Source organism: Furipterus horrens, unplaced genomic scaffold (genome assembly GCF_987537825.1).
Source record: "Furipterus horrens unplaced genomic scaffold, mFurHor1.1.pri manual_scaffold_1, whole genome shotgun sequence".
In the NCBI taxonomy this organism is placed as follows: domain Eukaryota; kingdom Metazoa; phylum Chordata; class Mammalia; order Chiroptera; family Furipteridae; genus Furipterus; species Furipterus horrens.
The window spans coordinates 11,224,278-11,242,344 of NW_028327171.1; the positions used below are offsets into that span (position 1 = coordinate 11,224,278).

Below are 18,067 nucleotides of genomic sequence, written 5' to 3' on the forward strand. Positions count from 1 at the left end.
TTTCCATTATTGAGTCTTCCAGCACATGGATATAATATATCCTTCCGTTCAAATCCTTTCCACTCTACCAGTAATGTTTTATAGCCTTCTTTGGGGAGGCTTTGTGTGTTTTTGTGACACTTATTCTTAGATATTGGGCATGTTTATTTTAATCTTATTCTTAATAGTGTTATTTAAATTTTTTATTTATTATTTATTACTGGTATATAGAAATCAAACAGTGTTTGTATATTGTTGTTATATGTGGAAGCTTTGCTGATTTCTGTTCACAATGCACACAGTCGTGTCATCTGCAGATGGTGACAGCAGTTTCATTTGTTCCTATTTGTTTTACCTCCCCACCCCCACAGTTGTACTGGCTAAGACTTGCAGGAGAAAGGCAGATGTTATTGACTGGCTTCTGCTTTCAGAGGGGAAGCTTTCGGTATCTGCCCATTAATTATGATGTCTCTGATAGGAATTTTAAAGATGGCCTTTAAAAATTATGTTAAGGAAGTTTTCTTTCATTCTGAACCTGAGAAGGACTTTTAAAATCTTGAATGATTGTTAAATTGTTTTTTTCACCTTTATTTTGTTAATGTGGCAAATTATGTTGATTTTCTGTTAAACTTCTACATTCTGGGGATAAAAATAACTTGGTCACAACACATTTTTTTAATATTATAGCTGGATCCAGTTTGGAAATCTGTGTATTATAATTATTAACGTATTGAATTGACCACTTAAGAGGAAAAACAATGTTTTGAATTGAATATTTTTTTCTCATTAATTTCTCTGAACCTACAATACACTTATTTCACAGCGTTGCACCTGGGTTTCATATTATTTGCAATGAAATTTGAGCATTTATTCAGAGGGCATGGTAGCTCAGAGGGCATGTTAGCTCAGAGGGCATGTGGTTGTGTCACAGAAATGTGAGAGGGGCTGAATTAGGACATTAGTGTTGTTACCTGTTAGGTATACTTCATAGGATACACATTAGGCTGCTTCAGGTATTGGGGATGGACTGCGGCTTTTTCGTCTTCCTACCCCATTATCACCCCTGCCTCTGTCTACCTCCCCAGACACCTACAGTCCTCTTTACTTTTCCTTTATCTCTTCCTGTCATCTTCCTCAATGAAGCTCTTCTTTGCTGAGCGTTCACTAGTACTGGGTGCTGAATATAGAGACTGTGTGCCAGGAGAGGAAGTGTGTTGGGCAGGATCTCACGGGGCTGGGGGCTGCATCCTGAAGGTCTAGATGTACCACTCTAACAGCCGGTGGGTCTGGGCAGTTACTGACATCTCCCTGACTACCTTGTCTTGAGTGAAAAGTGGAGACGAAGCTATGACCCACTTCATGAATTATTGTAAAGGTTATGTGAATTATAAGGGGTTGCATTCACAATGCAGTGTTGATTGAAAAAAGCAGCGTGGAGTATGAATCTCATTTCTTAAAAAAAATTCCATATGTGTATATGTTTGTGTGTGCATATGTGTGTGTGTGTGTGTGTGTGTGACAGATACACATACATAACAAAGAATGTTAATTTTTTCTGCTGGCTTTTATATATTCTAAATTTTTTATAATAAAATCCTGTATTATTTTAGTGTTAAGAAACAAATCTATAAGTTGTCTTTAAGAGAAAACTGTGAAGTTCATTACAGCATTGTGAAAAATAGTTATCGCTTGGAAACTCCCTGAATTTTCAGTAATTGGGTAATGGTACATTATAATTGTCACATTAAAATGTTAATTATTGGTTTAAGTTTCACATTGCTGAGTACTTTTATTTTATTTTAGGCAAACTTTGGAGTCGGAGTTTAAAACTAGCTTATACTCTTCTTAATAAACTGACTAGTAAGAATGAACCACTACTTAAACCTGGAGACAGAGTAAGTAACTAGAATGTAACTTTATTGGAGTGAGCAAAAACAGACTCTAAAAATCTGTTGCATTCAAATCATGTTTTATCAGCTGATTAGACGTAAAACGTTAATACAAGGGATTTAGAGTCAGCATGAAAAAAATATTAAATATGCGAAGTTTGTGATGAACTAGACAAAATGATTGTTGTTTTTATTCTGATTGCTTATCCACTGATTCTTCAACTTCTTTTCTCTTTGACTTTATATATATTGATTTTAATCAAAATATTAATATCGTATATGAATAAACGTTAAATTTTCAAAGCTTAAGTTTTAGGAGGAAATGACCTTACTTGGAAATTGTGTGTGCTCTATATTCACCTCCTTCCCTATTCCATGCGGCCAGGCCACTCCCTCGTACCTACCTGCCCAGATAGAATGCAAAGGAGGCTAGCAGCTTAGTTTCTTGTCCCACCCTGCCCCAGTAGCCACATGAGGCTATTTAAATTAATCAAAATTAAATAAAATGAAAAATTTAGTTCCTAGTCTCGTGAGCCATGTTTCAAGGGCTCAGTAGGCATATGTGGCTACCATATCAATAGCTATAAATAGAATATTTTCATTTTTGAAGAAAGTTCTGTTGGACAGCATTACTCTCGGAAAGTGAATCAGACTTGAGGCACCCCGGTATACTGGAAGGTCCAGGATGGAAAACCGGAGAACATGGTGAAAATCAATATACCAGTGAACTCCCCTAGTGAAAAAAGTTGCTTAGGGTCACATCACTCAACAAATGAAACTATAAGTTGACAAACTGACAGAGTTTCAGGGCAAAGAAATGAAAGAAAAAGGAAAAGGGAAGGGGGGTAGGAAGGAAGAAGAAACTTGAAGGAAAGTTAGATACAGAAAACAGATGTTCAGAAAATTAGTATTAATACTCCTAAAGTCTATGATGAAAAAAATAAATCAAGAAAAATAAGCTAGTAGGAAAGATCAAGAGATGGAAGGAAAAAGTGCAAAACTTAGAATTGATCAAGAAGGCCCAACATCTGACTAACAGCAGTTCCAGAAAGAGAAAGGAGGAGAGTAGAACATTTTCAGTGATAATAATAATGTAAGAGTGTGTTTTGGAGCTGAAGAGCATATGCTTTAAAGTGAAAGGACCTACAGTGAACACAGTAGCCCCACAAAATGCACATCAGCACATAACTACGTTGCTGCACAAGGTCAGGGTACAGAGCCTGTAGGGGAAAGCAGGATGTATGCAGGCGGTCAGCAGTCATACTGGAGGAGATCAGCGTGACACTTCAGAAGTTCAGAGGGATTCCGATTTTAACCTACGGTTCTATTTCTAAAGATCCAACAAATGTAAGGCTGGAGTAACTGTTTTCAGACACACAGGACTCAAAAAATATTGGACTCCCAAGCAGTCTTTCTTGGGACTCATGGTCATAGGTTGTTTCTTGGGAAGTTCTTAGAGGATGCACTTCAGCCCAATGAGTGAGTGGGGATTCAAACAGGAAAGCCACCAGGCAGTCCCCGGGTCACTGCTAGCAGCAAACCAGGGGCAGTGCAGGCAGGATTAGGAGGACAATGGATCCTGGATGGGAGTGGGGCTGGTCTGCAGCTGCTGAAACTTCTGAGTTCACCTGACTGGTTGGTTATTTGAAAAATACTATTGATAGATATTTCCATATGTGGTGGGGTATTTTAGAGCACATTAGCCAGTGCACATGTAAAGAGTAAAGCCAGTAGGAGTGCTGGTAGCTGTCACCATCAGAAAGAAAGGAGATGTACACCTGGCCGTGAAAGTGCGCAGTATGAAGAATGCTACTCTATGATGTGTTGTGCTTTAAATTGAGTCTGAAAGAATCCCTGATTTATGTTGTGGTTTAAAATGAATATAAGAATCACTAATGTATTTTTCTTGAAGAAAGTTCTTGCAAGGACAAAGAATTCCAGGTTACTTTCTTGATTTGCTAGAGTTATAAAAAGACTGACAGGATCATAATGAGTTGATTATCAGAGATGGGTGGCAGATTTATCCTCCTGTATGTCAATAATATACCAAGATTATAAAATAACCTAAATGTCTCAATTCCGTCTAATCACAGATACTCGTTAAAAGTTGAGATGATGGAGTCATTCTCCAGTTGATTCCATGGTTGTTCTTTGTGCTGCTGTAGGTGGCGCTGGTGTTTCCGAACAGTGACCCTGTGATGTTCATGGTTGCGTTTTATGGGTGTCTCCTGGCAGAGCTGGTTCCTGTCCCCATAGAAGTGCCATTAACAAGAAAGGTAGCAAACATGGCCCCGGTTCAGGTTCCGTGAGGTTTTCTTATAAAGCGGACAAATCAGTTCTGGGGTGCTTTACTTCTTCATTCTAGGGAGTGGTCAGTAGATGTAATTTTGTTTACAAGTGCTCTTTTTTTAATGTAACTTGTTGGTGAGAAGGGGCACTTAGAACAGCTGTGACTGAGCTATTATATCGCCCGTTTGAAACAGCATTTTTTCCTCTGACAAATAGAATTTGTTAAACTTTCTTTCAAAAACATGTTTATTGATAGTAAGTTTCATTTTGGGAGGATAAATCGTTATAGTGATGTATTACAGCTCACTTCTCAGTGATAATTTTGAATGTATGGGATGGAAATGTTCTTGCGTTTCTGTTTGCTTCCATAGCAGGCAGTTTTTGTTACTGATAGAGGATTACTCTAGGGCATCGGACGGTCTAGGCAGCTGTTAACATTTTACTTGTAAAGTTCATTAACCTGACTATTGAAAAAATTATTTTAGGAGTAGACTGGGCATATATTTTAGAAAATCGAGTTTTCTATTATAACCCAGTATTCAGGCAGTTACTAATGTGAAGATTGTCAGCAACAAATATTCAAGAATCTCAAAAGTGAAGTTTGCAAATAAACTCAGTACATTTCAACAGATAATACATGATGACAGATAATTGAGTACAGGGATTCTTAGAGAAAAACTAAGATTTGTCAAATTTATAAGAAGAAACTAATAACATTTCACAGAGGGACATATATAAAAAATGACCCAAGAGGAAATGTGCATTCCTGTGTGGAAATAGTATTGTTAAGGTCAGGCCTCCGCAGATTAACCTATAAATTTCAAACACAAATCAAGTGGAAATTAAATTATTTTTGGAGTTTCTTAAAATGCTGCTGTCATTTGCAAAAAAAAAAGAAAACTTGGAGAAATTAGTTCATCATCTGAACTTTATATTTCACTGCAAAAATATATATATTTTAAATTAAAAATTAGTTGTATTTTATTTTCATGAAAATACAATATAGAGCAGCAGTTTTCAGCCTTTTTCATCTCATGGCACATATAAATTACTAAAATTCTCCAGCACACCAAAAAATATGTTTTTTGCTGATCTGACAAAAAAAATAGGTATAATTTTGATTCATTCACACTGGATGGCTGTTGTGTTCGCTGTTATCATCTTCTCATTTGACAATCTAAGGGCAGAGAGGTCAGTGCCCCTGACTGAATTGTCAGGGACTGCGTGTTTTAGAACTCTTGCAGCACACCAGTTGGAAACGGCTGGTATATAGAATTGAGTCGTTTAGAAGTTTTACGAGGGACGGGGAAATGCTGCACTTTCTGTGCATGGTCCTGCGTAGTAAAGGCCCTGTGCTGCCTCACTCCCGCCTCACTCTGTCTTGTGCAGGATGCTGGCAGCCAGCAGATCGGGTTTCTGCTGGGCAGCTGTGGCGTTGCCCTGGCCCTGACCACGGACGCTTGTCAGAAAGGCCTACCCAAGGCACAGACTGGAGAGGTGGCAGCTTTCAAAGGTGGGCCCCTGAGGGCAAGGGGAGTTGGCGTTCTCTGGTAAACTGTGTCCTCTAGTACTTTCCTAGCAGTTAAGCTTGCAGAGGCTGAGGAATCTTCAGTAAAGGTGAAGTCTTTGAGGCCTTGGTGAATCTTGCTTTTTACCTGGTTCAGGGTCTAGACCTCTGCTGTTTAAGATGAATTGAGTAAGAATTAAATGAGACTGATACATCTGTTCCTCTGACACTCACCTGTGTTGTGTCCCTGGCTGCCCCTCACAGGTTGGCCCCCCCTCACCTGGCTGGTGATCGATGGGAAGCATCTGACTAAGCCCCCCAAGGACTGGCACCCGTCGGCCCAAGAGGAAGGATCCAGGACCGCCTACATTGAGGTGGTGACCTCTTCTGGCACAGAGTGCAGTATTCAGGCTCCGTGGGTTAGGTCTTGTTTTCACATGAGTATGAGCTGCTGAGGTTTGTAGTTCACAGGCTAAAGCTCATGTTTTATCTCCACCTCAGCGAAGTGTCGTGTGGAAGCTTCCTCAGAGCCTTTCAGTTTTCCTTTTACCTAATCCCCCCTCACTGGCTGCCCTGGCTTGGCGTGTGGACAGTTATGAGGAAGCCCGCATGCACCTGCCCAGAATGAGTCCTGACTTCATCTGAGGGTGTCACCTCAAGGGTCAGGGCGTAGAGCACTCTCCAGTCTGAAGGCTGGTTAATGAAGGAGAGGCAGCCAACAGCTTCTTCTCTCTGACATCCGTCAGCCTCCATTCTCTCTGCCGTGGCCTCCAGAAACATCACCTAATGGATTTTTTTTTCCTTGAAATCTTTCAGTATAAAACCAGCAAAGAAGGCAGCACAGTGGGGATCACAGTGTCCCACGCGTCCCTGCTGGCGCAGTGCCGGGCTCTGACCCAGGCGTGTGGCTACTCGGAAGGTAAGGCCAAGTGTGATGGCTCTTCCAAGTGTGATGGGACCTGTCGCTGAGGGTGTCGGTCCAGCCCTGTGCAGGACCCACCCTCTAATTCAGGTCGTCCCAGGTGCGACATGCTCAGGGCTCTGCTTGCACTGGATGAGTGGGTCCTTTTCAGTAAACTCACATGGATGTTGATTTGATGGAGTGTGAATTCTGTTTCCCACCAGTTCATCAATGCCAAGTGCGCTGGTTCAACCTGCAACAGAGCTGAGGGGCAGTGCATTTTACATTTAAAAGAAATGGAAAACTGTTTTATTGGGACACACTTTTCTGTTTGCTGTTTTATATGCCTGTGGTTCGGGGTTGAGCTGTCCTGCATAAAATATGCAGATGGAATCTTATGGTCATAGGTTCTCTCTTGGTAGCTCCACATGTACTGTTAAATATTAGATACTTAACTTGGAGAACTATTATTCCAAAAACACATACATGGTAGTTTTCTTTGTATTATAATACATGAACAGAACTAAAAAGTAAATTGTGTGCTGTGTCTAAATATCTAAGATATGCATGTTTAAATGCAACGGCCGTGGTAGAGGGCACAGCTGAAGACTTCAGCAGAGAATTAGAAGAGGATTTTAGATATGTTCAAGGGCCTGAATAATTTTTTAAAACTTAGACCTGTGAATCGTGTCCCATGGTTTTCTTCTTCAGACCCAGTGCTGACCTTATATATGTCGCCTGTAATGGGCTCCCTGGCCGATCAGGGAGCTTGTACAGCATGCTTATTCAGGACGCAGCAGTGAACCCAACTCCCCGTATTCACCAGGGATTCTTCTCCTGTGTGGTGCACTAGGGCTTGCTGTGGCCTTCCGCGAGGGACCAGATTTGCTTCTAGCTCCAGGCTCTGTCCCCTGCCCAGTGCGAGGTCTGGAGCCAGGTTCCTCAGAGGACACAGCCAAGCACTCAGAGTACAGGGCTGTGCTGGAAAGCCTGAGGGCTCCTGCCTGCTCCTGCTCCCTACCAGTCATACTCCCTGGAAGAGAAAATGGGCAAGAGAGAAAGTGTACTTTTTTGAAGGGAAGTGACATGAGCATCATGTGACTTTTCTCGAAGTTGCAGGATAAGGGCCTTGAGTGTGAGAAGTGGGGAACTGGGTGTACAGTTGAGAAGTAAGAGCACCCATGACAGTCTTCATCCACAGTATAACTGACGTGTGACAGCCTCACTCAGCCTCTCAACTGGAGACTGTTCCTTTGTTTTCACATTGGTGATCAGCATAGTTGTCGGTTGCAATCCAAAATTGTATGACCTATTTTTATGTTTTTTTAGTCATTTGAATAGATGACCAGGGTCATTGGCTAACTAATGCATGGTATTTGGAAATGCTGTGTGTTTCCTAAAACTGTTCTGTGTCGATGATGCGTGCATCTCAGTTTCTCCAAAAGTGCACGGGACTTGTGAAGAGGTTCACTCAGTGGTTTTCCCGTCTTTGTCCACTTTCAGCTGAAACACTAACAAATGTGCTGGATTTCAAAAGGGATGCTGGTCTCTGGCATGGAGTGTTAACAGTGAGTGTTGATGCTAAATGATCTAATTGTTGGAATGAGGGATTTCTAATGTTTCATATCAATATGTGACATCAAACCCTACTGTATAAAGGTTATTAACCCTTAGTTCTGCTGATTCACGTGACCAGTATAGCTGAACTGAAATAGTGTTGTGAGCACTTATACTACCCTTTCTGCTTCCGGCACGGCTTAGTGCTCTGCCGTCTGCACATGGAGGGAAGCCTGTCCTGAGCACTCGTGTCTTCCACAGAGCGTCGTGAACAAGATGCACGTGATCAGCATCCCGTATGCGCTGATGAAGGTGAACCCACTCTCCTGGATTCAGAAAGTGTGTTTGTATAAAGGTAAGGGAATTAGCATCATTTCTTTTTTTTAAAATATATATTCTATTAACTGGCTTTTATTATTATTATTATTATTTTAGATTTTATTTATTTTCAGAGCAAGGGGAAGGGAGAGAGAAAGAGAGGGAAACATCACGCACCTTCAAATGGGGGCTTGGCGTGCAACCCAGGCACGTGCCCTGGCTAGGAATCGAACCAGCGACACTTGGTTTGCAGGCCAACACTCAATCCACTGAGCCACAGCAGCCAGGGCCAGCATCATTTCTTTATTCATCCTTCATTAAAGAAGTCTTTTTGAATTAATATTTGGTGATTAAGAAAAAAATAAATCCGGCATGCAGAGTTGCAGATGTGGGGTGGTAAGGAGCCCTGCTGTGCAGTGTGCACTATGACCAGGTCTTATACTCGTCTTTGGTGGTCCTGACTAGCCAGTGCTGGCTATGGGCTGTCGTGGCCTGTGTGTGCAAGGCCTGGCCACCCTGGACAGAGACTTGTTCAGTGACAGCCCTTCTCTGCAAGGACCATAGGCTCCTAATTTTATTCTCTTGGAGTTTTCCTTACAATCACATCAATTCTTAGTATGTGAAATGGCTTTACTTTGAAGTTAGGGCTTGTCAAGCCACCAGTGGCAAAGCTGTTTTTTCACGCAAAGCGACCCACGAGCAGTGGGGCTGTCGGTGGGGCCTCGCCCCTCCCTTCACCTTCAGTCAGTGACCCCCACAATCCAGGTATCTCTGTGGCTCTGCTCTGACGGAGCTCTAGGCACCTTCATTAACCCCCAGGCCTGGGCCTACTACAGTCTTTGTTCACACAGACTCGTCCTGGGTACTGTTTACTTTTCTACCTGTCCTGACAGTACTGCCGCTTACTGAGTGTGGACATGGAATGTGTGCTGAGGGACTGTCACCAAGGCAGCCAGGGGGTAGCTGTCTCTGTCCTCCTGTTTTACTGAGGAAGATTGAAGCCTGACGCGGGGGTTGGCTGGTGCTGCCCACTAGCATGGCCAGGATTGGAGGCCGAGTTTGCCTGCTCATAGCCCTTGTATTCCCGAGGCTTCTGCTGGCCACACAGCGACATGCAGTAGCAGCTTGGGCAGGGTTGGATGAGACAGAAGAGGCAGATCTGGAAAGAGCATGATAGAGCTTCTGAGAGAAAATCAAAACTGAAAATGGGTCTGAGATTATGTTACCTAATGCAGACCTCAATATTGATTTTAAGTAAAACGGGTTAGGATAGGTTAAACTATGAATGAATCGCAGAGAATGTGTGGCCTGAAATACAGGATGCGTGTCTGTGCTCATATGTGTGCACCACACCTGGCAGCAAGCCCCACATGTGGGTCTGCATGATGTAGGGGTGTCACCTTCACGTCTGTGTTCCCCTGCAGCCCAGACAGCGCTGGTGAAGTCCCGTGACATGCACTGGTCTCTCCTGGCTCAGCGAGGTCAGCGGGATGTCAGCCTCAGCTCACTGCGCATGCTGATCGTGGCTGACGGCGCTAACCCATGTGAGTAAGCCCCTCACCAGAACTGGGCCCGTGGTGTCCCCAGAACAGTAAAAGTGAGTGTCTTGTAATGGTCTCTACCGTGTCACCTCTTGTTGGTGACCTATTGGAATATCTCATGCATGTTTTTTGGCCACTAAATTTGGAAGTGATTTTAACACACTTGAGAGAAGATACACACCTAAAAGCGTCATCTCTCTTAGGCAGTGACCAGAACGTGGATGCAGATTGGGAGCCTCATGAGCCCCTTGGCCTTGTGCCCCCTATCCTTCTGGTGCCATCTCCCCTAGTGTGCTGCTGCTCACTCCGGACTCTGTGGGGCCCAAGCACAGCTACATTTGGGGGCCATCCGGGGCCTGCCGCAGGGCATCTTCTGGGGAGCTTCAGTGGACCTTTGAGGGGTTTCACACAGAGCCATTGACCAGAGTCTGGCCTGCGATCTAATCCCCTGTCCACTGTGACCCTAACACCCCTGAGTACCTGTGCACCTGGGTACCCTGTTGCTCAGGAGATCACCTCACCTTCCAGCACGCACCCTGAAGCCTCTAGTTCCCTCGATCCACACCTGAGCTCAGTGGGGCGCCTACATTCTGCCTACAGAACACCTGGGTGCTGCTCACTTCCCTCCTTCTCAGCCGTGCCCGTGGCCAGGCTGCTTGTCCACTGGAGGTCACGTGGCCAACTCATCAGATGACGTTCCCTGCAATGTCTCAGCTCTGCCCTCGTCTCCATCTCCTCGACACAACGCCCCCATTGGGAAGCCCCTCCCAGGCCAGCCCCCTTGCACCCCCTGCAGTACTCGGGACCCTGCTGTTCCGCATACCAGTTCCCTATAGCACGCTGACTGATCTGGATCGCCTTGCTTGTCCTCTGCTGTCCCCTCATCCCCAGCACAAGGCTGCACACAAGGGCACCTGGAAACAGGTTCCTTCTTCTCAGGCTTCTCTGCAGCAGAGGGCTGGGGGTTTGTGGTACAGCCTTGGGGTCCTGCGCAGACAGCACCCAGCCTCCTGGGAACTGAGTTTTCATATTGGTGGCACCCCAGACTGTGGCCAGGGTGACACCAGGGGACAGAGTGTAGGCTGCCTTGCCAGGAGAGGTGTGGGAATGTTGCTGGGCAAGCACGTACGAGAACAGGGTGCACACATGCCTCTGGGACCTTTGAGGTGGAAGGTTTGGCTTCATAAACACACTTCGGTCACATCCCACTCTCCAGACCTTTGAGGACATGAGGGGAGGCTACGGGGAACAGGGAGGCAGGGCTGGCCGTGAGTTAGATCTCAGAACCAGAACCAACACAGAGATTAAAAATAGGTTTCCTGTGAGAAATATGCAACTTCTGTTGATTTGAAAAGGTGTCGTGTTTCCATAGGAGCAGCCTGGCCCTCCCTGTCCCCGTGGGGCTTTCGCCTTCCTGTGTTGTGACAGCATCTTACATTGTGGCTGTTTAAATGTGAAGTGGATGAAGGGCAACTTGCACAGTCTCCCGGCGTGTGGCCACAGTGCCCATGCCCCAGAGTCCCACCCATCGGCCCTGCACTTACTCTTGTGTCCCTCTCTGTCTCACGCAGGGTCCATTTCTTCCTGCGATGCCTTCCTCAATGTCTTCCAGTCCCGAGGCCTGAGGCCCGAGGTCATCTGTCCTTGCGCCAGTTCTCCTGAGGCACTAACGGTGGCCATTCGCAGGTAACTGAATCACTGGGTCTTGTAAAGACTTAATTCTTACTCTTACTGCTGAGTTACCTTCAGTACAGTTGCGGTGAATTTGTTTCGGAGCACTAGCCATCATGAAGCAGTGCCCCATCCGGTGCCAACTTCCTAAGCTGTTTGCACAGTACTGGGCACGCCAGTGCCATCCTGGAGTTGAGGTCTGCCCATGTCCTCTCTTCCTGCCTGGGTTGTCTCTTGCCTGCCCTGTGGCTCCTGCCTGCAGCTGCCCCGGCACCACCTGGGGTAAAGGGCAGTGGTCTCACAGTTGAGGGCATCCTCAGCTCCCTTGTTAGATAATTAGGCTCCGTTGTGGTGCGTCATTCACGGTCATAGTGTGGCTCTGATGTGCAAGCATTAAGTGGTTTCTAAAGTGTTAATAAATTGGCATTAAAAATAACATCTTTACCCTTCACAAACTGTCAAGTATTCTGTATTCCTTTGTTCTTTGAGACTTCTTTTGCTCGTCAGTGTAGTTTTTTCTTACTGGGAAAAATATTGACCTTGTTTCTCAGTGTTGCCTTTACCAGCTGCATAACAAATTACTCCCAAACTTGGTGGTTCAGAACAGCGACAGTCAGTTATTATCTCTCACGCTTTCTGTGGTTGGGACTTCGGTGCTGCCTTGCAGTTGGGTGTTGTCTGCACTGTATCAGGGTTGGGGGAGCTGCAGCCATGGCTTCCTACGGGCAGTCTCAGGGCCTCTCCTGCTGGTCTCTGGAGCGGGCTGCTCTGGGCTTCCTCACATCTTGTCATTCTGCTTACCTGGCTGCCCAGGGCTCCCAGTGAGTCTCCTAAGACAAGCAGGTAGAAGCTTAGCATCACTTCCACCATCATCACAGGCCTACCAGATGAAGCGGGGAGTGTCGCAGTCCCACTGCAGGGGACAGCATGGGGTGGAGAGGTGGTGGCATCTTTAGGAAGGCAGTCTGCCATGTGCAGTCCTGCAGCCAGTATCCTCACAGTGTGATGCAGAGCAGGGCCTGTGGAGCAGCATCCTCCTGCAGGCAAGGTGGGCCACAGGTCCCATCTTCCTTGGTCAGTTAATCTAGTTTTGTTTCCTAGGCCGCCTGACCTGGGAGGACCTGCTCCAAGAAAAGCTGTGCTGTCGATGAACGGCCTTAGTTACGGTGTGATCAGAGTTGATACTGAAGAGAAGTTGTCAGTCCTTACTGTTCAGGACGTTGGTCAGGTGATGCCTGGAGGTAAGGGAGGCACCTGGAATGTGTCTTGTCCTTTGATTGATAACATGACAAAGAGTCATACCATCCCCAGCCTTTATAGGTGTGATCTGGAAGCACACAAGTAAAAGATTTCTTGGGAGGGTTTTTCTATGTAAATTGGGATTTTAATTTATAACATTTTTTTCAGTTTTTTTGCCTCCTTTTGTATTAAGTTTAAAATTGAGCTAAAATACAGGGGCGTGTTTATGGCCTGTGAACCTGACTTGTAGTTCCAGTATTTGGGATAATGGTGACAACAGCTCACACTTCTGCTGGCATAGTCTTCGTACTTCATACATGTTGAGGCAGAAACCCCACTGCGCCCGTTGTGTCTGAATAACTTGATAATCAGGTTATCTCAGTAAGTCGTGAAAGCACGTGGATGTTAGGAGTGTGACTTAAATTAAGGTGCACAGAAATACCTGTGGGTTCCAGGAAGGCCACGTGAGCCATCCTACACATCGGGCCACATGGGTCTGACTAGCTCAGGGGTCGCCAGAGGCTTCCCCACCGTCCCTGAGGCGGTGCAGCCAGGAGAGGGTGATGGAGCCACGTGAGTGACGCTGGTGCAAAGTTTCACGCGGGAAAGGAAGAGCAGAGTCAGGCTCAGGAGGCCTCCTGTGATGGTGGTGAGTGGGGGGATGCTCTGCTTATCCTGCTCTGAGGTCACCCCTCATTGTAGCCACCTGCAGCTGCTCCAGTTCCCCTCTTTGCCATGGTGGCCCTTCTGTGGTTCCCTGGCAGCTCTCCTGACCAACCCTGGGGCTTTCCAGAGGCAGGTTCTCATCTCTCTTACCCCTGTGCTGCTGTGTCTGCGTTTGAGGTTGCAGGGTCTGCAGGCTGCCCAGCATCCTGGCCTGTGTGTTTGCAGGTCTGCCTCCACAGGAGGCCTGTGCACAGGGCGGGAGCCATTGGGCATGGTGCCAGGGCGCTCCAGAGGGAGAGCCCACGGCAGGGAAGTCTGACCCTGCGTGTGTGGAGAAGGTGGGACTCTTAGAACAAGACTGGAAATTCACATTTTATTTCTAGACACTTCAGCAATATATGAAGTATGTTTTTCTTTCTATAATTGTACCATAAATATGGGTTTATTGGTCCTGTAGTAACTTGAACATTAGGATGAGACATTTTACAAAGAGCAAAGACTGGGAGTCTTACATATATTTAGTAGTTATGAGGAAAGCACAGTAACTATTTAAAAGATTGGTGAAATACAGTCCTGGTGATTTTTCTGAATGAAAAAATAAGAGACTTCTCATAGTAGTGTTTGTTTTTTACTAGTAAAATGTGGAACAGGATGGCCTTTGTGCTTACGGTGCTCCCCCAGGCGGGTGTGTGCTCACGGTCTTCCCCACAGCGGGGGTGAGTGGGGGGTGTGGGGGGTGTTTGTGTGTGCACAGTGTGCCTCCAGGCGGGTGTGTGCGTGCGGTGCTCCTCTAGGTGGCGTCTGGTAGCCAGGATAGTTGAGGACTCATGGGCTTGGTGAGGGCTGGTGGTGTTTGCTTTTAGCAGATACACAACCAGGCTCCGCTGTATTAATCCCACTGGGTTTGTGTTGACCGCGATATGAAGTGGATTGCGCCTTTCTGCCTTTTTGTGATTTAAATTGGGGTGTCTGTCCTCATGTGAGTGTCTGAATGTGAGATGAGAGCCACCTACCCAGTGAGATACATGAGTGCCACCTCCTTTAGTGAATGTCCCCAATGTTCTCACTGCTGAGGCTTTGGCTGCTTTGTGCACAAACAGAAATATATGACTACTTGCCTTCATGTAACTTCCTTGCTTCCCGTCTTCGGAGATGAGAATACATTAGAAAAAATCTCAAGAAGGGGCAAAGGAAGGACAAGGCCCAGATGACTGAAGACTGTTTAATTCATACTGAATGACTGAGTTTTGTTTGATGGGTCACTGCATGTCCTGGTGTGCGTTTCGCTCTATTGTGGAGGCTATTTCTGGGTGACTGCTCTGTGGTAATGTTGGGGGGCTTGGTGCCGCAGTGACCAAACAGCCAAGGTCCCCGGTGCCGAGGGACAGGAAGCAGGCAAGAACATCAGGTAGGGGTGACGCTTAGGGGCCACACTGTGGCCTGCATGACAGGAAGGGCCCTGGTACAAGTGGGGTCTGAGGCTCTGGAGCTGGTGCCAATCTCAGAGCAAACGTGTAAGATGGTGCCTGTTGGCATCCAGGTCAGCTGACACCTCACATGGGTGCAAGTGAGTCATGCCTGCTTATCACAGGGAAGGACGCACTGAGCTGTTCCATCACCTCACCTTGGTGTGTGTCCAATATAAAGACACTAGCAAGTGGAGTGTATCCAATACTTGTCAGAAAGCTCATTGTAAGAGCATGCTACATGTAATATTTTGTTTCCATGACTGTAGATGTGACAGGAAATATATCTTGTGGATGATCCACTTCATTATATTTATGCTTTCAAGGTTTTTTTTTCTTTTTAGCTAGCGTATGTGTTGTGAAGATAGATGGTGCCCCATATCTCTGTAAAACTGATGAGGTTGGAGAAATATGTGTTGACTCCAGTGCTACAGGCACTGCGTACTACGGACTACTTGGGATCACAAAGAACGTCTTTGAGGTTTGTACTTGATTTTGAAATTCAGTTCCAAGAGCATCCATGGGGCACAGTGGGTGTGGGCCAGCCTCCTTGGCACCCACTCTGCTGGGTCAGCTCTGAGTCAGGGCGCCCTTATAGCCCTGATGGGATTTGAGGCTTCCCAGGCAAGCAGGTGCTCTGTGCTGGAGTTGTGGAGGAATTGGGAAAGCCCATTGGGTGCCCACTCCTCTGGGCCAGGCACTGGGAGCACATGGATGAAGGAATAAAGCAGGAACAGAGGCCTGTGGGGGCCTGGAGAGGATCCTGTCAGCCCTCAGAGACTCCTGCCCTGGGGCAGCCTCTTCCCCTTGGGAAACGTGGGTGACAGCCCCACCTGGGAACCATACCCTGGCCGTCAGGCGGTGTGAGTGCCGAGCTCTCCCACCAGCCCGTTGACTCCTGCTCTGTTGGTTGATTGTCTATAGACCACAGCCTGACCGTTACCCTCTCCACTCTGTGCAGACTGTCCCGGTCACTGCAGGAGGAGCACCCGTCTCCGACAGGCCTTTCACCAGGACGGGGCTCCTGGGCTTCATCGGCCCTGTGAGTAGTCCCGCCCCCAAGACCTGGGTCCCCCATGGGCTCACCACTCAGGACGGGATGCTGCCAGCATGCAGTGGGCATCTGGAGGCTGGGGTGCAGTGCTGCACCCCACAGTGCACAGGACAGCGCCCACCAGAGCACTGTCAGCCCAAAGTGTCACTGGTGCCAAGTTTGAGAACCCCGCCTGTAGTCCTCTAGCACTCAAGAGTCCTTTACAAACTTCACGCACAAGTGTAGTTCCATGTCCGACCTTTCTTGTGCCAACTCCTCCCTGGATGCCCCTTTGAGCCCACCCGAGCCCCCCAGCCTATAGGGCCCGTGATCCCACAGTTGCCCCACCCCCGGTTTTGCCTGTCACCTTGTGCCTGGGGGCCTTGGTTTTCATGTGCTCACAGCTCCTCGTGGCAGGGCCTGACCCACAGGGCCTGCCTGTGTGTCCCGAGTCCTGACCAGCTTCGTTGCCTTCAGGATAACCTGGTCTTTGTCGTGGGCAAGCTGGATGGGCTGATGGTGGTCGGAGTTCGCAGACACAATGCGGACGACGTCGTGGCCACTGCATTGGCTGTGGAGCCCATGAAGTTTGTCTACAGAGGCAGGTGATGCGCTGCGGGTCCCTGTGCATGGCTTTAGGTTCTTTCTCCACTTAAGGTTGGAGAAGTCTCTACAATGGAAGGGAAGTGCAGTGCAGCCTAAAAATTGCTGTTCATCAGAGAAATTTCACAAAGAAAGGGATGGCACTTGCAGATCAAGGACAGCAGCGTTAGTGTCCTCACTGTCCCCAGAGCTTATGCAGTCCCTTTCAGACAATGCAATCTGAATGTATAATTGGGCACAGGGACCAGCACCAACATTACAGAAGGAGCGGTGTGCATGACTTCACAGATGCAGTTTGGAATCACCAGTACCATGTTCTCTGAAACCGGCAGAGGCCAGTTCTTTTTCTCCTGAGATTCTACCTTGCTTCTGGGGTAGAATCAGTCCAAGTTTCTAAATGTGTTAGGCAACACTTTAAAAATTCTCATCTCCACTGAGCAAAGAAGTGGACCTCTGGCTTAGGCCCTGGTGGCTGGTCAAGGAGGGGAGACCCTGTCCTACTCCTGAACTCTTTGTCCTGTGCAAAGCAGCTCCTTCTCCTACTTGGCCAGTTAGCCAGCAGCATTTTAAAATTTTATTCTTCTCAGGAGGTTCTTTTATTACTCAAACTAGGGTGCCTGTGATCCTGGACAGGTCCTGCCTTAAATATATCTTGAAGAAATTATTAGGGAATTCTGCCAAATTGTGGGTCAGTGTGGGCTGCTCGCTGTCCCCAGGAAAGGATGATGGATGTGGGATAACCACCCAAGAGACCAGCAGAGTAGTCCTGTGGGTGTGTGCAGCCAAGAGCATCCCAGGACATCACTACCTGTCATCACAGTAGAAAGCGGGTACACTGCTGGTACAGGTGTCCATGGGGTAACATCAGGGCAGCCCGTACCTCTTCTGGGGTGGATTACAGACACTGCCTCCTTGCATGGCCATCAGAACCTGACGGTACCTCAGGTGAAGGCCCCGCTCTGAGCAGGAACCTGATGAGGCAGTGCCAGTCTGAATGTGTGGCTGGGGTGTGGGACGATTGCTCTGTAAGGGGACAGCATAGAACTACAACCGATAGTAGTAACATGAAATGAGATCAAGAAACCATGACAGTTGTGTACACAAAGAACACAATAGATGAAATAAATAGTAGGATAGATATAGCTAGAGAAAACTGATGAACTGGAAAGTCAGAGTAAGGAACTACTCCAGAGGTAAAGAACTAGAAAGTTGTAAAGAAAAATTAAGAGAGATGGGGAGAGAGGAAGAAGGGCTGGCAATCCAAGTTCCAGACTTGGGAGAGAAGGAGGGAGTGTCTGCAAAGAGGGAAGCTGAAATTCTCTACTTGAGAAGGGTCCACGTGGCAGATTTGGCAATGTCTCAGCTGACACAGGAGCAGGCAGAGAGCATTGGACTTCCCAGTACCTGG

General features: G+C 46.8%; 1 protein-coding gene across 4 annotated transcripts in view; it reads left to right on the forward strand.

Moving 5' to 3' along the window:
* The window catches only part of DIP2A (DIP2 acetate--CoA ligase A), a 104,049-nt gene that overhangs the window by 60,228 nt on the left and 25,754 nt on the right, over positions 1–18,067 (forward strand). For all 4 annotated transcript variants that reach the window (XM_090272484.1, XM_090272492.1, XM_090272501.1 and 1 more), the window contains 13 exons: positions 1,783–1,874; positions 4,034–4,144; positions 5,547–5,670; positions 5,929–6,038; positions 6,481–6,583; positions 8,069–8,133; positions 8,384–8,477; positions 9,865–9,984; positions 11,553–11,667; positions 12,754–12,893; positions 15,368–15,504; positions 15,985–16,065; positions 16,534–16,661. In XM_090272484.1, the coding sequence (XP_090128610.1) occupies positions 1,783–1,874; positions 4,034–4,144; positions 5,547–5,670; positions 5,929–6,038; positions 6,481–6,583; positions 8,069–8,133; positions 8,384–8,477; positions 9,865–9,984; positions 11,553–11,667; positions 12,754–12,893; positions 15,368–15,504; positions 15,985–16,065; positions 16,534–16,661 (1,420 nt within the window). The remainder of the gene's footprint in view (positions 1–1,782; positions 1,875–4,033; positions 4,145–5,546; positions 5,671–5,928; positions 6,039–6,480; positions 6,584–8,068; positions 8,134–8,383; positions 8,478–9,864; positions 9,985–11,552; positions 11,668–12,753; positions 12,894–15,367; positions 15,505–15,984; positions 16,066–16,533; positions 16,662–18,067) is intronic.